The 19,261-nt window shown below is 43.8% G+C and overlaps 2 protein-coding genes across 4 annotated transcripts in view; one reads left to right on the top strand and one right to left on the bottom strand.

Moving 5' to 3' along the window:
- PRR16 (proline rich 16) overlaps nucleotides 1-19,261 on the bottom strand; it is a 250,122-nt gene that overhangs the window by 212,680 nt on the left and 18,181 nt on the right. The gene's annotated exons all lie outside the window — the stretch shown is intronic.
- Nucleotides 10,269-12,565, top strand: LOC135984332 (myb/SANT-like DNA-binding domain-containing protein 1). Its single transcript, XM_065599263.1, has 2 exons — nucleotides 10,269-10,997; nucleotides 11,992-12,565. Exons 1-2 carry the CDS (start codon nucleotides 10,421-10,423, stop codon nucleotides 12,537-12,539), a joined length of 1,125 nt encoding a protein of 374 aa, XP_065455335.1. The 5' UTR covers nucleotides 10,269-10,420; the 3' UTR covers nucleotides 12,540-12,565.

Raw genomic sequence — 19,261 nt, 5'->3', positions numbered from 1 at the left:
AAGTTGTTTGAGAAAAACACACGTGGCATTACTGACACTAATCCAAAGACTTGGACACAGACTCTGCTGTTCCAAGTTAACACTGGTGCTAATGCCAGGTGTTCAAAAATCATGATTAGGAGTCCCCCAAAAATGAGACTGATTTAAAAGTCATGAGATTTTAAAAATATTAGATTTGGAGTTTTTTTGGCTTTTGCACCTGTAGGGGTCATGGTTACAAGCTTATCTGGTCCTCATGATTGCAGAGAAGCTTCCTTTTGTTTTTTAAAGGAAAGCAAAGATTCTTGTGCATTCACATAGCTCCAGGGTTTGGACTTTAAAAGAAAAAAATATTGCAAGACTCACAATAAAGAAGTGGGAGTCAGCAACACTAAATCTGGGACCCATATGAGGTGGGCAAAGAGTTGCATTGATGGAAATTCTGAGTGGCAGAATGGAAAGACAGGGCAGGATATGTGAGATTGGAGAAGCTATTTATGGCAAGAGGATTAATTGCTGTGTGTTTAAAATGAATTTTATGTTGCTGGAGGGCGATGGGGCTGATATGCTGCTGGTGCAATGAGTTTTCCTAGCCTCACTGAACTTGTTGGTGTCCACCTAAATCCAGTGGAAACCAGAGGTCCATGACATTGCAAAAATTTGTTTCTCACTACTCTGCATCTATTTTCTCTCAGCAATAAATGATGTTGTCAGTCCCACACACTGATACTACTGATATTGAGCTAACCTCACATTATCCCATTCTGGACTGACTACCTAGAGAGGCAAGAAATCCACGGGGTAAGAAGAGTATGTAGAAAAAGGGATTAATCTGGTAGTTCCATTGTAGGAGAAGGAGGTGATTAATTAATTATAGATTGCATTTGTGACTTGTGCTGGACTCTACTAGTCAGGCACACAGTTGCACCCTTTCCATAATCATTTGAGAATGTCCAAACAAGATGAAAAATGTTGATGTGCACCAGCAATATGGAGGATCGGGGAAGATTGGTCAAGAAGGCCTGGGAAGAACGCCACCCACTGAACCACCAACACCACTTAAAGCAGCAGCCTGCAGATTTCCTTGTTTTCCATTCAATTTTGACCAGGCCAAATCCTACTTAGCTTACAAAATATGGCACAATCACAGCCTGAGGTGGTGGGGTTTTTTTTGTTTGTTTGTTAGTTTTTAATAGGAAACTAAATACTCACGATGATGTTAGGTTACAGTACGGTTGCTCCGAGCAGCCTTGAACTGTAGTATACAGACTTAGCTAATATTTTTTTCCCCTGGAACTTAGGTTTTTCACATGTTGAACTCCATCATGACTCCTTTCCAGTTCACTTCATCCTCCCTAACTTCCAACTCCCCACACCACTTTTAGAGTTGCGCATCCCCCAAGAACATAGCCAAGAAGTAGCCACTCGTTCAAAAGATAAAAATATTTAATGAATAGCAGAAAAAGCATATTTGGCTCAAAATAAAGTACATTCTTGACATTTTACAAGTGAAGCGACTAAAAAGTCTAATGTAAAAGATTCATAACTGTCATTTCCTGTATATTTCTGAAATTGCTGCATTGTGCTTTTAGGAAATTTTGCATTAGCTATAGGTTTATTTTCCCCTCCAGATGCTTCTCAGTCTTCAACTGCTGACATTAGAGCCTTTCAAATCAGACAGTTATCATTCATAGTGAAACTGGGTCAGAAAGGTAAGAAAAAAAAAGTTATTGGGAACAAATGTGACATGACTGATTTCTGTTCTCTCCTTTCCTTAATTACAGTCTATGACAACTCTTTTCTCAGGAAGATTTTGCCTATAATGTCATTTAGGCTCATAGCAGTAACATTTTACTATTATCAAGCTTTCCAAAAAATGGCAATTTTTTGGTACTAATCACCGCTCGCCATTCATCTCTGGAAATTGGGGTCCACCTTAGTAGAGTCACAAATACTTTAGAGCTTATCTACCACTGTAGCGCTTAGTGAAGACGCTACCTATGCTTACGGGTGAGCTACTCCACCTCCCCAAGAGGCGGTAGCTATGTTAACGGGAGAAGCCCTTGTGTCGATATAGCGGTCTACACCAGGGGTTAGGTAGTTATACCAATATAAATTGATAGTGTAGACCAATCCTTAGTCTCTTGGTATTAACATATTACTTTTAATTCACAGAATCAAAGCCACCACAATGCTTTCCATTATTCAGTATGCTTGGTGATTTAATGAAAGGCAGAACTACAGTACTACTAGGAAATCTGACATGTCCTCTACAATGGCCTCTTAGGTTATTAAAACTTGCAAGAATTTTAAAAAGTTATGAACTTTTCACCATTAATGCCATTTCTAGAATTTGTATAGAATACTGTAGACAATGAAAAGAAACAGTTTATTTTATTTTTCTAACAGTTCTTTTTCATGCAATTCAGGTTGCAGACAATGCAGGAAAAATTTAAAATCCAGACAGAACCCTCTGTAACTAGGAGCGGAGAGGCTATCTATGATGAAAACTAACTGACAATATGCCTGGAAATTCTTAGGCCCTGATCCTGCAAGGACTTACACATGCAAGCAGTCTCATTGCCATTAGTGGAACTAGATATGCTTAATATTAAGTTAGTCTTGCATAAGTCTTTGAAGGATCAGGAACTTAGACTTTAAGATCTTTGGAGCAGAGACCTTCTCCTCTTTTTTTGTCTATGAGCATCTAGCACACACTGGTACTATATAAAATTATTGTTCATTAATCTAGCCAGTTGTGCAGCTAGAAAATTAACAGGATAAAAAGTTAATTATTAAGGGGTCGAGGAGAAAAAGTACAAGTAAATAAGGGACATCTAAATGAAGCTTCAGTTTCAGATCATTTTGAAAACCAAAAGGCAAATACAGATTTTGAACCTCCAGAAAAATTACCTCTGACTTTGCAAAGTTATTTTCCCTTCTTTTTTCTTGAAATGACTTGGGACCCAAATTGGAGATTGTACAATAGATGGTGTTATGCATTAATAAGACTCATTATATCTACCTTTAGGGGATGAAGCTTCTATGTTCCCATTACTTTGCAATATTGTATATAATTGAAGATTATATTGCTATGTTCTGACAAATTTCCAGTTTTTCAAAGTATGAGTCATCCCTGTGTCTTAATTTATGCAGGGAAATAGATTATAAACATCAAAAACACCCAAATATTTTTGAGCATACAGTTACAGGTGCATGTTTTGTAACTTATGTTAGGTTTAACCTTTATAGCACTGAGGATAAGTTTACTTGTTCATCAGCCCTCCTCAAATCCTCCTTGTCAGTCCCCACAGTTGGACAGAATACCTCCCACCTCTATCTCACTTGTGTTGATGGCCAGCCTTCCAGTTTTAGCTTCCAGCTGGTTCTCTTCCTCTTCTATGTATTCCTATCTGACCCTCAGTTGCCCATGACTCCCACCTGATCTGGGAGCCAATGGTGGGGAGGTTGTCTTGGACAATTTATAGAGATCAGTAAGTATTTCCAGCAGGGGGAGAAGGGAAGGCAACACAGTACTTGGTCCAGACAAGAATCGACTTCCACCCTGCCTCCCTACTATTGGAAATCCCCTCAAATTACTCCCACTAACATCCCTTATCTGAATTATTAAACTCTTACAAACAGCCAGTCCTCAGATGCTATCCTCTTGGGAACCAGCCAGTTTCCTAAGAATTAGGTTTGAGAAATTTATATATGAAACTAAACACTAAGTTCCAACACTTCAGTAGAACTTTATCTGCAGGATGACTTTATCCCAAAAGGCAACAAAAAAGAGCTTCCAGTCTCTCTTATGTCAGTGCATCCTGGCAAAAAGAGCTCCCTTCCCACCATTAGGGGAAAATATACATTTTCCATTTGTACACTGAACTCTGGGTCTCCTGATTTTGTCTGCAAACTTAAAGTGCCAAATGTGACAAACTGCAGCATTCTGCTACAGAAAGGGTTTATTTCCACTAAGAACCACAAGCTGTTTCATATCTTCATGTGAATTATGAATGAACTGTCTTTGAACCCAGCTCTCTGTGTGAATGACAAACTCATTTCAAATACTATGACTTCTGTGGTACACTATTAACAGCTTATTGTATACCTGCTATTTCTTGTATCGTATCAGAATGAGAAGAATCCTATTGCCCCAAAGTCTGTAACTCAAACTGCTGTTTTACTAAAACAGATTAGCACCTGCAATATTTTAGATATAACAGTATCTACAACATATTCCCTGTTGCACTCCGGCCCTCAGAATTCCAGCAGAGGTGTTCTGACAATGGAATCAACAGATCTGACAACTTAAAGGAGACAGACTGTAACATATTTAATAAGGTCTATGAACTACAATCCTATGACTGTGGGAAAAGACTTAAAGTCACTTGGACTAAATCACACTAAGGAGAACCCATCATATACTGGGAACTTTGTTTTGATTGCTGGATTCCTGTTATGTTCCAACATGGTTGCTGTGTTTAGGAGTTAAAGTTGTTGGGGCTAAAAGACTGCAGGGAAACTCATAAAGTGCTGCTATGGAAAACCTGAGTAGTTGTCTATGGACATGGGGTTTAATCCAACAGTCATTGAAATTAATTTGAGCCTTTCCACTAACTTCAATGAACACTGAACTAGGTAAATATAAAATGTTCCATAACCCAGGAGGCAGGGGATGACGGGTGGAGAGGGCATGGTCTTTACTTTCATCATCTCATGTCTTGACTACTGCAACATCCTTTTCTCTGGCCTTGACAAATGCAATCTTGCCCTGTTCTTATCAATGCAGAAGCCCTTACAGACATGCAAAAGTTCAGTTTCCTAGCCCACCACTTTGAACATGTCTCCCCTCTCTTTGCATATCTCCACTGCCTCCTCCTCCTCTATTATATCAAACATAAGCTGTTTAACTTCACTTTGAAGGCCCTTCATGGCCTACCCTCGCCCTTCCTATTCTCTCCCACCTTCCAATCCAATGGTGCCAACCTCCGTTGCCCACTTGTTAAATTTTCAAACAAGCACTTTGATTGCTTTTTCCCATGCTGCCCCTCATACTTGGGAAGAGCTCCCTACATACATCTGCAAAGCTATATACTTTTATTATTCTCCTTCAAATCCCTCCTCAAAACTCTACTTTTCTGTGATGCCTACAAAACACCTGACAACAATTAGGCCGCTGGTGTGCACTTAGGCCACTGTCTACCATGCTGACCAATAGTGTTTCATTGTTTCTTTGTATTCCCCCATCTACCTGTCCACATCTATCTGTTGTCTAGCCTTATATTTAGACTGTAAACTCTTTGGGGAAAGAAGTGTCTTTTTGTTCTGTGTTTGTACAGCACCTAGCACAATGGAGGCCTGGTCTATGACTAGCGCTCCTAGGTGCTACAGTAATACCAATAAATAAATCAATAAAATAATAATAATAATAATACTCAGTTTTGTTTCTTTTGCTCTGCATCTGTCCTATTTCTATTTTCGGCTAGAAGCTATAGTTTCTGTTCCAGGTGTAAAGCTTATCGAACTTCAGAAAATAGTCTTTCTTGGGTTTAACACGCACCCACAATGATCCTGGATTTGGACTTTGCTCATCCAATACCATCTACACTGGTTCCTGACACCAGGAGAGAGAAGAAAACTTCCCAACAACTAGGTCTCCCCCTCCATTCCAACCTAATCTCATATGACCTTGAGTTTCTGCCTACCAAAGCAAAGAACCACAATGAGCATCGCTCACCTACCCCAGAGTATTATAAAAGAGCACTTTTTCTTTCAGTATCCCTAGCCCCTTGCTTCTTCTGTCCTCTCTTAACTGTTCATCTATCTGTCCTTAGCTGGGGAATATTTATTTAAAATTACTAACTTTGCAGGTAAATTAAAACCATCCGATTGCAACATTGTTAATTACAGCAGAGTAATAGCTTTCTGTTTAAAACTTGACTGTTCTAAGTGCTTCAAATTCCATACGGTAACTTGGATTGTCTTGAAATTTGGTATGCTTCATGGGGCTCAGGGCAGGGTTAGTAATCCATTTGCCCAAGGGAGTCCAGAAATACACCCCCCTGGAAAAAAACAGTTTTTCTTAAAATTGACCTAGTCTGGCAAAGCTTCCCTGCCCCCCACGCAGATAGAGATCAAACCAGGGCTCAGACCATCACACCAGGGTCTCCAACACTCAAGGATTACCCCAACAGAGTGCATGGACTCATGAGGGGGATAGCAAATTAAAATTTTATTTGAAAACAGGTTTGGTTCTCCAGTTAAGCGCACATCAAGCAGTTCTAAGGCTCACACACCAAACCGATTACATTGTGCATGTGCAGAGAGGCAGGCCAACTGCCTGGAAAACTCTCTCTATAACACAGGACCCATATGGCTCTAATGGTATATTACAATCATTCCACAGGCACAGAATTTAATCCTATCTAGGGCAGAAATCTAAAACTAAAACAGGGGAAACTTGTCCCAGTCTGCCTCTGTCAACGGTTTGGTATGGTTTTGGTTTTATTTTGGGGAAATGTAATCTGAGTACAGCAGAATATCCAGAAGGCACTGGAACTATTTTTTGAAAAGAAAATAATCTACACAAGCAAATGCTCTCTGGGAGGATGACTATGTGGGTAAAAGACTATGTGGGAACAGTGGAGAGGTTGGGGGATCAGGAGATGGAGAGGGGATGGAGACTATAGAGGCAGTGGGAAGGAAGGGGTGGAACACATGGGAATGCGTGATGGGGAAAATAGGAACCCACATTCACTTCGTATGTGTGCGTGCACATGTGTGTGCGCGCCATGATATGGGGGCCCCAGCCCGTCTCTCCCTGCCCCTCTTCATGTGATCTGGAGGCGCTTGCCATTTGGAGATGGGGAGCAAGCCCCTCTCCCAACCCTAATGAGAGCTGGGATGTTCCCCAGAGATGCCTGAGCCCCACTCCCTGCCCCCTGGATTTTGGGTGGACTCCGCTCATCTGTGACGGTCTGATGCTCCACCCTCTGTCCCCCTCATGTGAGCCAGGTTCTGGAAGGGGCTTGCCTTCCTGGGGATGTTTGACTTCCATTTTCTACCCCTCAAATACTCCACAATACCTTGCAAAGCTAAACATTGCATTTGGCATCACTGAATATAAACTGTGTCAAATCAAGATACTTGACCGTTCTACTCTGGAACAAGTGCGCCTTCCTGGCCCAACTAATCTGGAATGCTGGGTTCAAAAAGAAGAGAAATGGGGTATGCCATGATACCAGAAAAATGAGGTAAAAAACACGGTGATTTTAGTCTTGGGTGACATACAGAATGATTTTAACTTGTGACTTGTAAACACAGCTAGTTTTTGGGGCATATTTTGGGAATGCACCTTCTATGTAAGGTGAATTGACACATTGTGAGAAACAGCTTCCCAGAAAGATCAGTAACATAGTAACTCCTTGGTCCCTGTACTGTACTGTTAACTTTTAGCAATAAAATTGGCTAAATTTGGTTATTTGGTCTCCTGAACACTTTTCATAACAAACCACAAGTGTAGTCTATTAACTGGCTATGCATTTTTATTAATATTGGCCATTGTCAGCCCGAATACATTAAAGCTGTTTTTGCCACTGTACTTGTTTTAGGAGCCATTTACTGCACTGCCAGAATTTGGCCCAGTGCATCAGAACGAACTCGTGCTCTCCGTATAACCTGGAATGCATATTCTTCAGGGAAATTCCATGCATTTTCTGTTCATAAGCAATGAAAGAGTTGTCATTTAGTCCAGCAGCCTTAGGTGAACAGATTGAAGGCACAGCTGGATACATGGCCAAGCACTAGGTCTAAATTGGTATTTATTGGCTTATTAATTTATGGAATATTATGAAGAATCGACATTACCTATACCACTAAAATCCCCGTCAACTATTCCGACAAACTCTTGACAGAGCATCCGTTTGCAGATGATGCCAATCACTGCTCAGTCTAACTGCAACAGCGCGCTCAACTTTTGAAGAGACTTATTACTGATCTCTCCTTTGTGAATTTGTTATGCAGATACTGTAAGGCAATTATTTTGATATTTTATTCCATAAGGAGAATATGAACATAGGACAAAGGCGAGGGAAAAGAGATGGAAAGATTTAGTCCAGTATAGTTTAGGAAATAGACCCAGATGATTGGTCAGGATATACGAATGAATGAAGGACAATAACTTGGATGGATTTTAAGCAGCAGGCCAGTTAACACTAGGTAAAGTCATTTTACATGTACCAAGCATTTAACTGGGTCCAGTGTGGAGTTACATGGCTCCGATCATGTAATCAATAACTCAGGGTAGAATCTCCCCTCCCAGCCTATGCTTCAGGACTCAGCTCAATTCTGAGTCCTCTAACCCTCATCCCTGTGGAGAGCGAGAGTACCAAGGGGTACTCAAGGGGGTTTTCAGTCTGTGAAGACTTCAGGTCTCCCCTTACAGGGGAAAGGTCTGCCAGCTAAAATTCCAGATCTCATTTACATGTGGGAGCACACTCTTTTAGCCTTTATCTGCATAGGACACCAGACCCAAATTACAACAACTTCACATTCCTATATTTTATATGGGGCTTCTAAATCCTAGTCTTATTTACCCCAACTGCACCTCCACAATGCTGCAAGGAAGGCAACCATACCTATCTGTGATACAGAGGCTCCTAGACAAAGGGTTCCCTGTGCTTTGCAAACAACTCTCACCTCATACCGGACAAACTCACTACACCACACCATGTCTGGCAGGGTATATATCCATAAAGAGTAGCACATAAGATATCTACAGAAAGCTCATAACTTGTCAAGATTCCTAATCATTGCAAGAGAAATGTATGGGTAATATTTAAGGAATAATGTAATTATGTCCAAGTATGCTTCATAGACTTAGAGTAAAAATTGGTTACCCGAGGATAATTTGTCTCAGTAACAGCCCATTCAGGCAAGCGGGAGTCTCACCCCTTCCTATTTGGCCAGTGATGAAATGCAAGGCACAACTGTTTGGTCCTGCACAATACTAAGACTTTCAACATCAGAGGCAACTGCAAACTTGAAAAGCACTTAAAGGAAAAAAAGGAACTTTACAAAAAGACAGATTCACCCTGTCTGTGAACAGAAACCAAAGGCTGTTTTCGGTATAACACAGAGAAGGGCGTAGCACTCTGTATCCATGCACTGAGGAAACTCCTTGTAGTGCAGGGGTGCTTTCATGAATGTGTTTGGATCCTGATTCTTGTGAAACAAGTCAGCTCTGCAATGGATTTCTTTGGGGAGAAAACCTGCTTCATTAGATAGGAAAGGTAACTACTGATAAGTGTAGATCCAGGTGTGTGATTTATGATTTTGTTTTGTATTTGTTTCCCCCACTTTCTCTCGTTTCTATTTTAACCTTCAACCTTTGTTAAAAAAATCTTCTTTTGTTTTATTACGAGTGCTGTGTGGTTTACAGGAGCAGTGGTGTAAGGTAAAACTAGTAAACTGGGATACGCTGCATTTTCTGGAGCAGAGGATCTGGGATTTCTGTGAGTAGTCAGAGGCAGGATATCATAGGGGAACAATTCAAAGGGACTTGGGGTGCACCTATTGTTAACCTGCAAGGTGAAGACAGGGCTGACACAGCCCAGAAGACAGAGCTTGAGCGGCTGAAAGGTTGGGGGTATTAGGAAGCTGACATCTAGCCAAGGCATAGGCAAGATTCCCTCTTGCTGAAGGCAGGGGGTAACAAGGTGACTTGAGGTCTGCCCTGAGAACTGTCACACCACCAGACCTATGGCAAATGGGAAAAGTTCCTTCCTGAACCCAAAAAGAGGCCATCAGTCAGACCAACTGCATCCTGGAAACACAGCTCCCTATTTATAGCTACTGGTATGCAGAGCAGCTGATGAGGCAAGGGGCTGGAGCAGCACAGGCAAAGATTTAAGTTATTGGTAGGGGAGGGGAGGGTGGAAGCCAAAATAAGCTACCACTCTCTTCCCCTAGCCGGCCAATGAGACACAGCCTTTCAAGGTCCCTTCCAGTTCTAGGAGATAGGATATCTCCATTAATTTCTAATTTCTAAGGCCTGGTCTACACTAGGCGTTTATGTCGAAGTTAGCGCAGTTACATCGAATTAACCCTGCACCCGTCCACACCGCGAAGCTATTTAGTTCGACATAGAGGTCTCTTAAATTCGACTTCTGTACTCCTCCCCGACGAGGGGAGTAGCGCTAAATTCGACATGGCCATGTCGAATTAGGCTAGGTGTGGATGGAAATCGACGCTAATAGCTCCGGGAGCTATCCCAGAGTGCACCACTCTGTTGACGCTCTGGACAGCAGTCCGAGCTCAGATGCTCTGACCAGCCACACAGGAAAAGCCCCGGGAAAATTTGAATTCCTTTTCCTGTCTGGGCAGTTTGAATCTCATTTCCTGTCTGGACATCGTGGTGAGCTCAGCAGCACTGGCAACGATGCAGAGCTCTCCAGCAGTGATGGCCGTGCAATCTCAGAATAGAAAGAGGGCCCCAGCATGGACTGATCGGGAAGTCTTGGATCTGATCGCTGTGTGGGGCGATGAGTCCGTGCTTTCCGAGCTGCGCTCCAAGAAACGGAATGCAAAGATCTACGAGAAGATCTCTAAAGACATGTCAGAGAGAGGATACAGCCGGGATGCAACGCAATGCCGCGTGAAAATCAAGGAGCTGAGACAAGGCTACCAGAAGACCAAAGAGGCAAACGGACGCTCTGGATCCCATCCCCAGACATCCCGTTTCTACGAGGCACTGCATTCCATCCTAGGTGCGGCCGCCACCACTACCCCACCACTGACCGTGGACTCTGAGGATGGGATATTGTCCACGGCCGGTTCCTCGGACATGTTAGCGGACGGGGAAGATGAGGAAGGAGATGAGGAGGACGAGGCAGTCGACAGCGCTTACAACGCTGATTTCCCCGACAGCCAGGATCTCTTCATCACCCTTACAGAGATCCCCTACCAACCGTCCCCAGCCGTTAACCCGGACACAGAATCTGGGGAAGGATCAGCCAGTAAGTGTTGTAAACATCTAAACATTTATTTTTAACAGAACAGGAATATTAAGAATAACAACAATGGGTTTCTCATGATTAGTTTGCCCTAGGCGCTTAACGTTTCAGTCCTGGGCAGTGCAACTATTGAAAAAAAATCTAACAATGTCCGGTTTAGCATGATTGTTCTGCCCAAGCCGCTCTACTGTTTAGTCCCTGCCAGTGCAGCTACAGTAAAATGCGGTCTATATGTCCGGGGATAGAGCAGAAATCCTCCTGGGACATCTCGAGGAAGCTCTCCTGGAGGTAATTGGAAAGCCGTTGCATCAGGTTCCTGGGGAGAGCGGCCTTATTGGGTCCTCCGTAGTATGACACGTTGCCGCGATACGAGACAATCAAGTACTCAGGGATCATTGCCCTGCACAGCAGGGCAGCATACGGCCCTGGTCTTTGGAGGCTCTCTCGAAGCATTCTTTCTTTATCGCTGTCTGAGATCCTCATCAGGGTGATGTCGCTCATGGTGACCTGCTTTGAATTAGGTAGGGGAATGTTAGTGTTGGGACTGCTTGCCCGTTCCTTTACAGAACTGTAACCGCTGGTTTGCAGCCACGCGGTGGAGGCGGGAGAGGGGCAGCCTACAGGGATCATTCCCGGGGACAGCCGCGAGGGGGTGGGACAGGGGCAGAGTTCCTGCTTGCCGGATTGCTGGCAGCAGGGACTGACATTGCTTTCAATGTGAAAGGAGGCCAGTGCTAATATTAAAGTTTTAAGCTGCCACAAGTCTACGGCTTACCATGTCTGCCTGCTACACAAATTCCGGTGTCCTGCCCCGCTTCTCAGATCTGCTGTGCAAGACCCCAGGCACTGAATGCAAAGGCCGAGAATTCGACCTTGTCCTGAGTGCGCATGTGATAGGTGCTGTGCATGGTCTTGTTCACAGAGAAAGACTATGTTCTTTGTTCACAACTACATTTATCTTTTTGAGGAATTCACTCCCTTTTTCCCATTCCCACAGCCACATCTGCGACTGTCTCACAACCTAGCCTGGCATCACACTCCCAGAGGCTAGCGCAGATTAGGCGTAGAAAGAAGAGGACACGGGAGGACATGTTCTCGGAGCTTATGGGCTGCTCCCGAGCCCAGGCAGTACAGCAGACCCAGTGGCGGGAGAACTTGTCCCAAATGCACCAAGCACACATGGAATGGGAGGAGAGGTGGCGGCAGGAAGACCAGCAGGCGACTCAAACGCTGCTTGGACTAATGAGGGAGCAAACGGACACGCTCTGGCGCCTTGTGGATGTTCTGCAGGAACGGAGGCAGGAGGACAGAGCCCCGCTGCAGTCTATCTGTATCCGCCCTCCCCCGCCACCAAGTCCCATACCCCCTCACCCAAAGTGCAAAGAAGGAGGGGCGGCAGAGTCCGTGCAAACTCTCACTCCACCCCTGCAGACAGCTCTAGTAGTAGAAGGCTCTCATTCCCCAAAATTTGACAAGTTCTTTCCTTCCCGCCTCACACAAGCCCCCGTCCAAGTTTCACCTCCCAGTTCCATGTGTAGTTGCTAATAAAAAATACGTTTCTGTTAATTACTGTTTCCATCATGTTCTTTTGGAGGAGGGGGGGGAAGGGGGTTGGTAATTGGACAGGACAGTCACCTTTGGCAGGGTACATAGGCGGGGGGCAGGTCCAGCAGCAGGGCACATACACAGTGCAGTCACTAGTTACCCTGGTCAGTCTGGGAGGTGGTTTTCATGTTCTGTGGTGGGGGGTGGGTTGCTCTGTGACTTTGTGGCGGGGGAGGGCAGTTACAGATCTTATGCGGCGGTCCTTATCCTGGATCACAGAGCCACGCAGCAGGGGATCTGTAACCGTCCTCCCCTTGCCACAAAGTCACATAACCCCCCCCCATACACACAGTCCCGATCAGGAGGGGTGACAGGCTCCGTTGAAACAACCAGTCCACCACAGCGGAGCCTGTCAATCCTGGAGTTTAGAAGCGTCATTTGCGTCACTACACTACACCCGCTCCCCACCACAGTCTGCGTCCCAGGTTTAAAACATTCCCGCGAAAACAGTAATAAAGAAAACTGTGTTCATTAACAAAGTAGAAGTGATTTTATTTCGAAACGTGTGTTGGAAGGGGGTGAAGGGGGTATGTAACTGGAGAGGATAGTCAACATTAACTGGGTAAAGAAACGGGGGCAGGTTCAGCTTCTCTGTACACTAACTTAAAAGTCACAGGTTACCCTGCTCAGTCAGGAACCTAGCTTTCAAAGCCTCCCGGATGCACAGCGCGTCCCGCTGGTCTCTTCTAATCGCCCGGCTGTCTGGCTGGGCGTAATCAGAAGCCAGGCTATTTGCCTCAACCTCCCACCCCGCCAGAAAGGTCTCCCCCTTGCTCTCACAGAGATTGTGGAGCACACAGCAAGCTGCTATAACAATGGGGATATTGGTTTCGCTGAGATCACAGCGAGTCAGTAAGCTTCTCCATCTCCCCTTGAGACGGCCAAAAACACACTCCACCACCATTCTCCACTTGCTCAGCCGGTAGTTGAAGAGTTCTTTTTCACTGTCCAGGGCGCCAGTATAGGGCTTCATGAGCCAGGGCATTAGCGGGTAGGCTGGGTCCCCGAGGATGACTATAGGCATCTCCACATCCCCAACAGTTATTTTGTGGTCCGGGAAGTAAATACCTTGCTGCAGCCGTCTAAACAGACCAGAGTTCCTGAAAACACGAGCGTCATGAACCTTGCCCGGCCATCCCACGTAGATGTTCGTAAAATGTCCCCTGTGGTCCACCAGTGCTTGCAGCACCATGGAAAAGTAGCCCTTTCTGTTAATGTACTGGCTGGCCTGGTGGTCCGGTGCCAGGATAGGGATGTGAGTTCCATCTATGGCCCCACCGCAGTTTGGGAATCCCATCGCTGCGAAGCCATCTATGATCGCCTCCACGTTTCCCAGGGTCACTACCTTTGACAGCAGTACATCAACGATTGCCTTGGCTACTTGCATCACAACAACCCCCACGGTAGATTTGCCCACGCCAAAGTGGTTCGCGACTGACCGGTAGCTGTCTGGCGTTGCAAGCTTCCAGAGGGCTATGGCCACTCGCTTCTGGACAGTCAGGGCTGCTCGCATCCGGGTGTCATTGCGCTTCAGGGCAGGGGACAGCAACTCACAAAGTTCAAGGAAAGTTCCCTTCCGCATGCGAAAGTTTCGCAGCCACTGGGATTCATCCCAGACCTGCAGCACTATGCGGTCCCACCACTCAGTGCTTGTTTCCCGGGCCCAGAATCGCCGTTCCACGGCATCAACATGACCCATTGCCACCGTGATGTCCTCGGCGCTGGGTCCCGTGCTTTCTGAGAGGTCTGTGCTACACTCAGACTTCAGGCCCTCACCGCGGTGCCGTAGCCTCCTCGCCTGACTTATCTGCATCTGCCTCAGGGAAAAGTGGATGATAAGCTGCGAGGCGTTGAGAACGGCCACAACTGCAGCGATGGTCGCAGCGGGCTCCATGCTCGCAGTGCTGTGGCGTCCGCGCTGTCACTGACTAGAAAAGTGCGCGAACTGATTTCCCGCCGGCGCTTTCAGGGAGGGAGGGCGGGAGTGATGGACGGATGACGACAGTTACCCAAAAGCACCCTCGACACATTTTTTTTACCCAGAAGGCATTGGCGGCTCCACCCAGAATTCCAATGGGCAGCGGGGACTGCGGGAACTGTGGGATAGCTGCCCACAGTGCACCGCTTCCAATGTCGACGCTTTCCCCGTTAGTGTGGACTCACAAAGTCGAATTACTGTCCTTAGTGTGGACACACACGTTCGACTTTGCAATATCGATTCCAAGAATTCGATTTAAGTAAAATCGAACTACTCTCGTAGTGTAGACATACCCTAAAAGGCGAGAGGGGGTGGCAGTGGCTCTAGCATATGCTCTTCACCTCCCCTCTCCCTCCTGGGAGCAGCACATCTCATTTCTTGGCCCAACCTGCAACAATCCTCTGACTGGAGAGGCATTTTTCTGGCCAATGCTCCACCCCGCCTGACAACTCTTCTTGGGACAATCCATTCCCTTTGCAGTCCAACCAAATGCTTCCCTCCACCCTCCCCAGATGGCTGGGGGGGGTATTTTTAGTACACTAAAACCTACTGCTCCTGAACATTTTATTTATTTAGTATAGTTATAAGGCCTCATCACAGGGGCTGTCAATACTAACCCTGAAAACGTGTCTATTACAAAGCATGGTGTAGCAACACGGACAGTATGAAAGAACAGATTGCATAATCTCAGCATACATTTGCTGTAATTTTACCATTTTGGTGCAAATAGATCTGATGGAGGGTGAAAGAGTAAAGTTTAAACAAAGCTTCAAGCTCTTGAAAGAAAAATCTGCAATAACTATCCATAGACGCTTAGTGGAAAATTCTCTTCCACTGATTCTATTAAAAAGTAATTAGCACATGTGCAACTGACAAAAGTTGGCAATTAGCACTGCTGCACAGGAGAGCACTGGCACTTAGTCTAGTTAGTATCCTCTAGGAACCCTATGAAAGACCAACAGTATCTGTCTATCCATCTATCTCAGGTATTAATATGGCCCCAATACCCTAGTATCTGAGCGCTTCACAATTTTTAATGTATTTATCCTCAAGGCCTCCATGAAGTAGGAAATCCCCAATTTACAGAGAGGGAGCTGGCCTTAGGATATAGATTATGATGTGTAGTGTTACATTTTTTAAGACTCGTTTTTTATTTGAAGATGTCACAGGCAGAGTTGTGGAAACTTTTATAACAAAACCCAAAATCTGGCCAGCTAGGGGGCAAATCATCTTCTTTTGGGTTTCATAACATACCTGAAATCTAGGCCAGATGCACCCCAGGGACTGTGAAGATTTTGGTGAACCACAGCCACTTTTCAAAGGAGCCTACTGCAGGCCAAATTAGAGATTTCAGCTGTGTTTTGTTCTGGAGGTTGGTGGTTTGTGCAAACCCAAAGCTCACAATGAAACACAAAAACTATTTATCATTCAGTTATTCAAAACATAAATGTGGTAATTATAGCCCGTAAGCAGATGCACAACAGTTAAAAACCCCATAAGTTAAAATATACAAAATATATGACAACAAAAACAAACACGTTCACATGGTGAACTGAAAATGCTGACTTTGGCATAGCTTTAGCCACAGGCACCCTGAAGGTTCACTACTTTTGAATATAGGAGTGACTTCAAATTCCCCCTTAACCATTACTCCCAAATTATGGGTCTTTTGCTACATGTGAGGCACAGAAAGTCCTGGTTTTGTCTTTAAGATACAATATATTTCAGGAGTGACAAAACATTTTAGAAATAATGCTGGAGTGGTGGCTTGGTAACGGCTAACACACTGATACATTATGCTGGAGGCACTATTACCTTTACAGCAAGAAAGAGCAGACAATACCCCAGTAAAAGAAGGAGAGAAATATACAGATAGAGATGACTGTAATGGGTATTGTAAAAGCTTCGTATCTCTGTGTTTAATTTCCTTTCACTACATAATGCTGGATGTGACCTGGAAATTAAATAGAGAGTGTATTTTACCCTTAGTTGATAGAAGGGAAATACTTCCTGGTTTTGATATATTTACTTTTTAACACATTTAAATTTATAACGAATATAAAAAAGAGCATCTAGCCTGGATGCTAGGTAACTTAACATAATTAAAATTACAATACAAAAGATAAAACCGGAAAAGAAAATAACCAACCAGAGATGAGACTCAACCCCTAGCCACTACCCCCACCAGGTCCACAAATCACAGTTTGTGTTGTATGCATTCAGCATAAAAGGGCAAACACTGATCCTTTTGAAAGAAACACTTTTTGTATGCAATACGTACAGCATGACCAGGATCAGCAAGAACTGGGAAATAAATGTTGCTCTTTAGTGGTTGCAGTATCTTTAAATGTGAGTCATGATCAAAAGCGAACATTTCAGCAGACAGTGCACCTTGATTAAAAAGCATCACTAAATTTTAATGAAAAGAACTTCTATCCTTCCTTGGCAAAGTAACAAAATAAGATAAAAATATTAAAAACCCAATGTTTATACCAACTGATTTTTTAAAGGTTTCTAGGTCAGAGGAGAGGTCTCTCATTTCAATACCTTGTCATAGAAACATAATTTAATCCAGATATTTTTAAATTATGGTTTAAACTCCTTTAAAGTATCATTACTGAAAATATTTATTATGTACTGATAAGATCCAGATTCTGCAGTGTATTATGATTGGGTGGACACCTGCTGCGTGTGGCCCCAAACGAGGACAGGGCATTGAACGTGCGCAATGCACTGCAGAATGGGAACTAGCAATTAAGGAGAACACTGAAACCAGAGGTTCAAATCTCCAAATACACTACAATCACAGAACTGGTAGCATCTTTCCCTTTTACATCTAGGAACGGTATTTATTTTTACCTTAGCTAAAACTGATTGTTGTGATATGTGAAATAGTGAATCAACTGTTAATTGTTTTCAGTTCACATTTTTCCTTTTCTATGAAGAAACAAAGAAGTCAGGTAATAATTGTGTGCTAAATTGTATCTACCTCATTTCATCCATTTTCTTTGTGTCCTAGCAGAACTGTTTCACCTTTGTTAGATTATATTCAATATTACACATACCAAAATGACATTAAAATAACACTTGCTAAGGTTGCAAAGTCAATCACTCAAAAATCTCGGAAATGCCAGAATCAAGGTAGCTTGTGCAACCTTAATTTACTCCCCTTCTGTGCATGTGTTATGATAGTCTTAAATTACATGACCACATACTATTGTTTCCATAGAACTGCCACCTCATTCAGTGCACAGCATCAAATGGCGCTCACTTTATGAGCAGCAATTTAATATTTTGTTTTATCCTCATTGTTCAATATGTGTCTGCAGGCCTTCTTTACTGCATGCTATTCAAACCGTGCTTTAAAGAAAGAATGATTAATTTCCTCATGGGCTTTCCAATAGCACTTTTCACTACAGTATCTGAGTGCTTCACAAATATTACTGAATTTATTTTCACAACACTCCTGTGAGGTGAGAGGGTATTATCCCCAATTTTACACCAGGGAATTGAGGCACAAAAAGATTAAGGCCAAAAGTATCCATTAATATTGGGTGTCCAACATGAGATACCCAGGCCCTGATTTTTCAGAAAACATATCCTTCTACTTAATATAGGACTTAATATATTCAAAGCACAGTTCCCATGGACTTCAGCTGTGAACGCTCAGCACTTCTGCAAATCAGAACCTAGGGTCTCAAGTTGGGGAGCGAGAACATGAGGAATACACAAATAGTGAGCACCTGTGAAAACTCTGATTTAAATGACTTGTCCATCACTACATATGAACTCTTTGGCAGAGGGAGAGATAGAATCCAGTTCTCCAGGGTAGCATTTAATTGTCTTAACCACAAGATCATCCTTTCTCTTCCTGCAATCCCCTGTTCCCGGCACTATACACCTTCCAACTTCTGCAACAAATGAAACAGGGGTCCTACTGACAATGGACTGCTTCACTATACACAGCCTTGATTCATCCTTAGAGCAGGTCCATTCTGTGCATTCAATGGGGCAGGAGTCCTGTGGAAAAAATTTTATGTGATCAAGACTGTATCATAGCACATATACACAAGGGAGTCAAATTAAGGTTGCACAGGCAACTTTCATTCTGGCATTTCTTAACTTTTGCGTATACGACTTTGCAATCTTAATAATATTCTTTTAATGTACTTTGTGTGTCACTTCCTAAGCTTTTAAAAAAGAAACTGAAACAAACCAAATTCCATTACTTATATGAGTCATCAGCAGGGTGCAAACCTTTAGATGGACCACAGAGATTTCTACCACTTGAGCATTTAATTGTGTAACTGACACCAAAGGATGATAATCTACCACTATGTAGAATTGCAAGGAATGGGACACTTTCCCAGTATATTTCATAGGTATTTGCTGAAAACAAAGGAATGATCAGACTCAGGATCTTGGCTTCCATTCAAGGCTCTGGAGAGGAGTATGCTCTAGTGGGAACATACTCTTCTGCCCAATCCCTGCAAACGTAACTCCTTCTTTCCTGTCCCCACCCCACCCCTGGCTTCTCATCCCAGTCCCATTCTCCTCACCTTGCAAGCCCCAGCCTTCACTCCTCAGGTTCTCATCCCAGTCCCCTTGTCCAGCCATTCCTGAGTTCTCCCCACCAACCCCCAAGCTTCTTGTCCCTGTTCTACTTGCCCAGCCAGTCCCAATT

The sequence above is a fragment of the Chrysemys picta genome, chromosome 6, assembly GCF_011386835.1.
Source record: "Chrysemys picta bellii isolate R12L10 chromosome 6, ASM1138683v2, whole genome shotgun sequence".
Lineage (NCBI taxonomy): Eukaryota > Metazoa > Chordata > Testudines > Emydidae > Chrysemys > Chrysemys picta.
Note: the sequence above shows the minus strand (reverse complement) of the source record. Positions and strands in the feature narration are given on the sequence as shown.